Here is an 8,604-nt window from a genome sequence, read left to right on the forward strand (position 1 = left end):
CATGTTTTGTCGTTTCCGCGCACATGCTTACGATCGCGCATGCATTCACAAATTGCATGCATGGGTTAAACTTGACTGACACATGCACCCGTGCAGGTAATCACTTTTTTGCTTGCTTCCATTTTCGTTTCCCACAGGACATGTAGGCTGGCCGCATGCATCCTTTTTTCCTTTTGCCACACGCCAGCACTTTGATTCTTTTTTATTTTTCCTTTTTATGAAAAATAGTACTAGTAAGATACTGGATTACCGCATGTTATTTAGGCTTGCTTTTTTAGAACTTTTTATCAATTCCCTTTTTTCTTTTTTCCTTTCTTGTTGTTATTTCTGTATTAAATTTCATATTATTTGGTCAAACCTTTTTTCTATTTCCTTTTAACAATTCCCTTTTTTTGGTACTAGTTGGATCAACTTTTTACAATTCCCTTTTGTGTGCTAGTGGTTTTTAGGGAGAAACAATGGGTGAAAAAGTCACTTGTAACTCACATGAACTACCACTTGCTACTCAAATAAACTATTTATAATTCCCTTTTTCGGGCTAGTGGTTTTTAAGGGGGGAAATAACGGGTGGGGAGATCCACTTGCAACTCAAATGAACTACCACTTGCTACTCAAATTAAGTATTCTTTTAAGTTGTAAGCTAGCAAAAGTTGCTAAAATATTCTAAATGAAATTTACTTTTTAGGGTTGGTATGTATTTGTATTTATCGTGGATAAATAATGGGGCACCGGGTTGATAACTTGTAAACAAAAAAAGAGTTGCTAAAATATTCTAATCAAAATTAACTTTTTATGGTTGATAGTTATTTATATTTACCATTGATAAATAACGGGTCACCGAGTTGATAGCTTGTAAACTAAAAAGAGTCGCTAAAATATTTTCTAAATAAAATACTTTTAGGGTTGGTAGTTATTTATTTTTATTGTTGATAAATAATGTGGCACCGGGTTGATAGCTTGTAACTAAAAAAAGTCGCTAAACCTTTTTAGGGTTGATAGTTATTTATATGTTACCTTGATAAATAACTAGACACCGAGTTGATAGTTATTTATTTTTATTTTTGATAAATAACGGGGCACCGGGTTGATAACTTGTAAACAAAAAAAGAGTCGCTAAAATATTCTAAATTAAATTAACCTTTTAGGGTTGATAGTTATTTATATTTACCATCGATAAATTACGGGTCACCGGGTTGATAGCTCGTAGTATAAAAAAGATACGCTAAAATATTCTAAATAAATTTAGAATATTTAACCGTTGATAAATAAGCTTTTAAAGGTTGGTAGTTATTTATATTTACCGTTGATAAATAACGAGGCACCGGGTTGATAGCTTGTAAATTAAAAAAATGGTCGCTCAAATATTCTAAGTGAAATTAGCTTTTTCGGGTTGATAAGTTTTAAAATTTACGGTTGATAAGTTTTAAAATTTACGGTTGATAAGTGACATATTTTAGGGTTGATAACTTTTAGCCCGAAAAAAAAAGTTGTCGAAACATATTAACATGGGTGCTAGTTTTGAAGATCTCGTCGAGACGAGTTCATTAGTGAAAACGTATCTTAATTTGGGGTTGTCATTAGGAGATAAAACATTTTGAATTTTAGAATTAAGAAAGATTCTTACTAACATCAATATTTTTGTCTCGTAGCAAATACATGCAATATTTTCCATAAATAGCAAATTTTGTTAAATAGTTGTTAGAAAAGGAAATATCGGCTAGTAACATGTGAGCTAAAAAAATCCATCAAAATATTTCCAATAAAATTAACTTTTGGAGTTGATAGTTTTATACATTTACCGTTGATCACTCGAATACGGAAGGTTGATTATTAAAATAGAGAGGGTTGATAACTTTTAGCCCAAAAAAAAAGTTTGTCGAAACATATTAACATGGGTGCTAGTTTTGAAGATCTCGTCGAGACGAATTTATTGGTGAAAGCGAATCTTAATTTGGAGTTGTCGTTTGAAAGTTAAAACGTTTTAAATTTTTCAATTTGGAAAAGATTCCGCTGACATCACCGAATCTGTCTGCTAGTGCATGCATGCAGATCTTTCCATGTATAGCAAATTTGGTCAGAACTTTTTTTGCTAGAAACAAAAATTTTACCATAAATAGAAAATTCGAATATTACAAAAAAATGGAATTAGGTGTTCGTGTCGATAACTTTTCACATTTACTGTTGATAAATAATGGGATAAATGGTTGATAAATTGTAAGCTAAAAAATTGCTAAAATATTCTGAGTGAAATTAGATTTATGAGTCGACAACTTTTCATATTTACCGTTGATAAATAACTGGACGAGGGATTGATAAATTGTAAGCTAAAAACGTTGATAAAATATTCTAAATAAAATTTGCTTTTTAGATCGATAAGTTTTCACATTTTACCATTGATAAATAATGAGTACAGCTATTGATAATTTGTGAGTTAAATCAGAGTTATTTTTAAAACTAAAATGGTTTCAGTTTCATAATTAGTATAGATTGTGGCTGACACCATATTTTCGTATAATAACGCACGCATCATACTGCATTTTTTTATTGTGAATTGTAAAATTAATTAATCAAGAATCATACTTTGAAAACCGACGCAAGTGGTCAAATCGGTGGGCCACGCAGTCATTATTTAATTCTGATTTTTTTTTCAGTTTTTCTACTTTAAAACGCGTTTATCATTTTTGCTTTTTACGGTGTTATTTATACTACAAAAGCATCTTCACCCACTTAGTGCCACGAACGAATGGTAGTTGGTATGTGCCCGTGGGTGAAGCACTGAAACTGTAGGTTGCGGGATCGATTCCCACTCCCGCGTTTATTTTTCGAACGCGCTCGTTTAAGGACGAAAATGGATGGGAAGGGATGGATCGCGATTTCTATTTCGGGAATGTCGGAAATCGATCGCTGAATGGGAAGGGATGGATCGCGATTTCTATTTCGGGAATGTCGGAAATCGATCGCTGATGGGCCTGCGCGCGGTCGATCGCTAGCTAGGGCCTCCCAGTAGCAGCACTTCTACCATGTTGTATTGTTACTTCAATGTTGTGAGTAGATTGGGAAATCTGTAGTAGAGCAGGTGCGCATTTGCGCACCTTTCCACTTTTTGATTTTTTCTTTTTTATATCTCGTGAATTATTAAATATTCTGATTTGATTTTTCTGTAAGTCACTCAAAAATAACAAATAGAATAGGGAAAAATAGTTTAGATTTTTTTTGCAATTTAAATTTTAAAATTATTTTAAAATTCAAAATAAATTTTTGAAATATATATATATGTAATGACATAAAAAATCCAAAATATTTTTCCTAAATTCTAGTTGTTATTTTTATGTGATCTGCAAAATTTCAAGTTCAAATATTGTTTGTTGCGAGCGATACAAAAATGAGAAGTTGTTTGAGAGGGAGAAAATAAAAGGTAGCACGAATCTTGATGCAATATAGATGGTACGGATACGGGTAAAAGTTCACTCTCGAGTAGATTAATTCTCAAGATCATTTCATGTTTTGTTAATTGTATACTTTGTGTTTACCCTTAATAGGCCACGTATGCCATGGATCATCGTGTATTTGGGTAGAGTATTAGTTTTTGGATTTATGGATGTGATTCTGATATAATAGATTCACATTAACAATTATAATCTTGGCACGCGGAGTGAATGTTTTCACGTTCTCTTCTCCCTCCGGTAAAAAGAGGGCCTCACCGTAGCTTGGCACCGCCTCGCCTCCTCCGCTCTCTCCACCAGCACGGGCGCGCCTACGTATATATAAGGTGACAACGCCGCCTCCTCGTTCCAAAACAGCTCTCAGACTCTCTCATCCCCGCTCTTCTCGCACCTTCCATTCCAGGGGTTAGGGTTTGGTGAGTAAGAGTTGCCCGATCTGATTTACTCTAGTGCTTCGATTGCCGGCGGCGGTGCAGTCGGCGAACGCATGGCGGACGCGCCGGCGAGCCCCGCGGCCGCTGGAGGGAGCCCCACGGCCAGTGGCGTCGGGGAGTGGGACGGGTTCCTGCCGGTCGCCGACATCAGCCGCATCATGAGGAGGGCCATCCCGCCCAACGGGAAGATCGACCAGGATGCCAAGGAAGCCGTGCAGGCGCTCGTCTCCGAGTTCATCGCCTTCATCACCAGCGAGTAATAAACGCGCTTGCTTCGCCTTCAGTTTTGCCCGGATTTGATTTGTGCTGATTTCTTCGGTTCTATATTCTGCAGGGCGAGCGACAGATGCGAAAGGGAGAAGCGGGAGGCCTTGACCGGCGACGATTTGCTGTGGGCGATGGCGGCGTTGGGGTTTCAGGACTACATCGAGCCCCTCAAGCTCTACCTCCACAAGTACAGACAGGTGCGTGCGTGCCTACTCATGTGGATGTTTCGGTGTACCAACAAAATTGGTTGTATCCGCCAGGGGGCAAAATCCAGGTTCCTTGTCGGGTTGCACTTCACCTTCAGTTCGATGCGACTCGGTCCCTTCGGATTGGATGGAGTTTTAGTTTTAGTTTCTCATCAGTTTTGAGTTGGACTAGCGTGTATCTAGACAATTCCTAATGTGGATTGGTGATTTCGGAGTCAATCCATCACTCTTCTCAGTCAATCAAGGTATGGAATAGAGCTAGGAGCTTCATCTTCCACTGCAAAGTTAGAGGGGTACCTAACATTCATCTGGAGACTCGGGACGGGTGCCCTTGCTCTCACCTATTGTGGCGCAAGGGCAACCCCTGCCATGCATCCTACTTAGCAGTCACACTTAAATTTTCCAGACTAAGTATCTATGCAGCATTTTATAATACAGCTGATCTTTAACACTGGGATGTAAATTTTTCTGGAAGTTTAGCTTATATATAGGCAGCTGAAAGGACTATGTTCAAAGGTGTTTAGGCCTATAGCCTGTCATAGGAGCTAAGAATTTAACATTTATTACGGACTAGTTTTAAATTGTGAATCAATCTTTTTATCATACAACTAGAGTACTAGAATATTTTTATCACCTACTGAAGTGAATAATTTTCTCAATTAGATGTCAGTATTAGACACGGGAATGGAATTGGAACAGCATGAGCAACTGGAGGTGCTGCCACCACCGCACTGCCCTGCCGATGGAATTGACGAGATGAGACATGATAAGGTGAAAGGTGGGCTTCCGAACGGATATCCCAAACCCGACATCACTCTCCATAAGAACAGTCCTGAACTGACGACAGTGCCGCTACCCTGCAAGGTTACTCTTTCATCGCACTCTAGTCTTTTTAGTCGCCAGTGCAGCCAAATTTGTTATTTATTACCGTTGCTAGTTAGCTATTAACTATGCCAGGCATCATTTATTTTCATTTCGGTACTAGCTATCATCACACTATAGCATTCTTGCTGAGAAGTTCCTTGCAGTGAAGTAAATTCTTTTCCATTGTTGCTAGTTACCAACTAATTCTTTTTCAATGCTGATACTCTCTCCAGTTTTTCCCCTCTTGCCATTTTATTATTGTGTGCATCTATTAGTACGTAGAAATATTTGACCCTTATTTACCTAAGCAATAGCTGAGGAGATTTTATGTATTTATTTTTTATTACATTTGAAGGTTCTAGTAGTTGGAGCATTGGTCGCAGTAAATGGAATAGTATGATTTTTTTTATATATATCTGCGGTTGCTTCACTCTAAACCATTGATCCTCCATAGGTTTTCTTGTAGAAGTTACGTTTGTGTGCTCTGTGGAGAAGCTGCTCATGTTGCATTGCATGAGCTTCTTCTTTCTTGTGTTCAAGCTGTGTCATCATGCAGATTTTCAAGTCCTTGCGAAAGTCTGGCAGTCTTGTTCTCTCTGACAATACTATCGTTTTTAGGTGCTACCTTGCACAATGGAAGTAGAGCCAAAAACCTTGCCCGTGTTTGATGTTAGAGATTGGTCTGAGCTCCCACTCGATGCTCTTTCTACAATCTTCATGAAGCTTGGGACAATTGAGATCCTGATGGGTGCGGGACTTGTGTGCCGTTCATGGTTGCTGACGGCAAAGTCCCCTGAGTTGTGGCGTTTTGTGGACATGACACGCCACAAGGTGGTTTTCTCAAAGGCAGAAAGTGTCATGTGCAAAATGGCAAAGGTCGCTATAGATCGCTCTGATGGACGAATGGAGTCATTCTGGGCTCAGAAGTTTGTCAGTGGCGAACTCATCGGTTACATTGCAACCAGGTATTGTTCTTTGCATCCTGCATTCCTGTTCTTGAATTTCAGCACTTTGTCGTTTACTCAGTCTTTAGGATTGTTTGCAGTATTTACCTCCTGTTAATAGTTGCAAACATGAATTTCACATAGGAAGTGAAGTGGTATCTAACTGGGTCAATGCATTTTCTCCAAGCATGCCGTCAGTTTCATGATATATTATTGTGGCCTGTGTCTAATATTGTTATAGTTGTATAAAGGACACTCCAATTGCTTGAGCTGAGTATAACAAACTAAAACAAATGTGCACGTCTTTACAGCTTTAACTACTAGCTATTTGTCTCTACAGTCGGGGAAACATAAGCTAAATAGCCAAATAAGCTGGTGTGTGGTAGTCCTACTCTTTTTTTTTATGATGTCACTATTGATATTTAGGACAGGATGCTTATTACCAAATGAATGTGACGTCACTTAAAAGAACTTGACATAGTGGGACTCTCTTTTGATATAAATTTCTCCCAGCAGTAGGTTTCCCGAGAAATTGTGTTTGCCTGTTAAACTTGGATCTCTTAAACTTGTTATGCAGTCTTGCATACTTCTTCTCTGATCTTGCTTGATCGGTTCATGTGACTCTATTTTGAAATGTGATATGCGGTCTATTTTGATATTTGTCTCTGCAGAGGCAAATCATTGAAGAGCATTCGGCTCATCGCCCCTGGATACTTTTGGGATGATGAGGATGCAGTAGTTAGGCTTGCAGCTAAATGTCCAATGCTGGAAGAGATAGAGTACTCGCATCAGCAGCAGCCAGGGTATTTCTTCAAGCAGATCGGAACAGTGCGCCCAGAGCTGAAACGTCTAAGGATCCATATGGATTGGTACGACTCTGATGCGATTAAGCATGAGATGATGATGGAACAGCGCCAGGACGATGACGAGGAAGAGGAGGAGGAGGAAGAGCCGTACGAGGCCTGGGAAGCGAGACACAATGAGGAGGCTTTCGCCATAGCAGAGAACTTGCATGAGTTGCGGCTCCTTCAGATGGCCGGCAACAGCCTGACCAAAAAAGGGGTCTACGCCATTCTTGAAGGCTGCCCACACCTCGAGTGCCTCGACCTTACAGGTTGTGGTCATCTGAAAGTTGACGATGAACTCGTAGCTCGATGCGCCAAGATCAATCATGTCTGGCTGCCAGGACACTGGCCTCATGTTCGCTGCCCAGATCTCCATACTATTGGAGAGAAGGAAGGCGAAGTGATCGAGCTGCCTGATGTCTATGAAATAGAGGCTCGTATGCTGCATGACACGGGATCAATGGAGGAGGGAGCAATGGAGGATGATGGCTACGGCGACAACTACTGGGAAGACTATACACCCCCCTCGTCCCCTGACTCTCCAGACCTGCGCAACGTAACCTGCGATGACACCAGATACTACACTTACATCCATGACTACTACTCTCTCTGATCTTCCCAGTGCCCTGTTCGAATCACTACAGGAATGGCGCGATGCGCCGACGGCCGTGGCGTACGCCGATGGCCAAATGTCGGGGCCGTCGGCGTACGTCCGGTCCAGGGCAGCGGCCCAAAGAGCCCCTCGGCGTAGACATCCCCTCGGCGTAGAGACGGATACGCCGACGGCCACCCTCGGCGTACCCAAGGCCGTCGGCGTAGCACGAGCATCTGCTCCGGTCCCGCTCCGGCCGTGACGGCCCGGTCACGGCGTCGGCCGAGGCGCCGAGGGCCACCCTCGGCATAGGGCATCACCCACCTATGCCGACGGCCACCCTCGGCATACATTTTTTTTTCTTTTTTTTCTTTTTGGTCATTAACTTTATATTATGTTTGTTTTATTTATGTACTAGTATGAATTATGTAAAAATAGTTACTTTTTTAAAGAAAAAAATGGTAGATGGCTTATGTAGATCCCACGAGTGACGCTCTTCGTAGATGGGTCGACGGGATCCGAGAGGGCCCAACATCTGCTATCGATGTACATATGTCCTAAAACAAAGGAAAAAAGTCCATTGCTAACCCTAACTCTAACCCTAACCCTAACCCTAGGGGTAGATTTGCGGGGTCCCCGCCCCCTAGGGTTTCCCTAGATACAAACCACCGGAGCGTCCGAATCGCCGGAAACTCCCGCTACGGCTCATCCGGGGCCTATTTCATTCCAAACCTATGGTTTCCATGTGCATATGTCCTAAACAAAGCAAAGAAATTAAAAAAATCCATTGGTGAACCCTCGCACGAAAAAAGCTATAGGGGTAGATCTCGCAGGGTCCCCGCCCTAGGGTTTCCCAAGATACGGATCACCGGAGCGTCGGAATCGCTTGAAAACTTGCATTTGTCCCTAACATATGTGTACAAGTGTGATGTAAGGTTTGTCTAACCTTGCATGTACCCGGCGTTGACGATTTCCGCATACATGGGCCCACGCTTGGTAAAATCCAGGA

The 8,604-nt window shown here is 41.1% G+C and overlaps 1 protein-coding gene across 1 annotated transcript; it reads left to right on the forward strand.

Moving 5' to 3' along the window:
* Nucleotides 1-3,930: 3,930 nt before the first annotated feature.
* On the forward strand, nucleotides 3,931-7,616 carry LOC124664522 (putative F-box/LRR-repeat protein 23). The gene is made up of 4 exons (XM_047202028.1): nucleotides 3,931-4,133; nucleotides 4,212-4,341; nucleotides 5,833-6,184; nucleotides 6,832-7,616. Exons 1-4 carry the CDS (start codon nucleotides 3,931-3,933, stop codon nucleotides 7,614-7,616), a joined length of 1,470 nt encoding a protein of 489 aa, XP_047057984.1.
* The last annotated feature ends 988 nt before the right edge of the window (nucleotides 7,617-8,604 follow it).

The sequence above is a fragment of the Lolium rigidum genome, chromosome 1 (assembly GCF_022539505.1).
Source record: "Lolium rigidum isolate FL_2022 chromosome 1, APGP_CSIRO_Lrig_0.1, whole genome shotgun sequence".
Classification (NCBI taxonomy): domain Eukaryota; kingdom Viridiplantae; phylum Streptophyta; class Magnoliopsida; order Poales; family Poaceae; genus Lolium; species Lolium rigidum.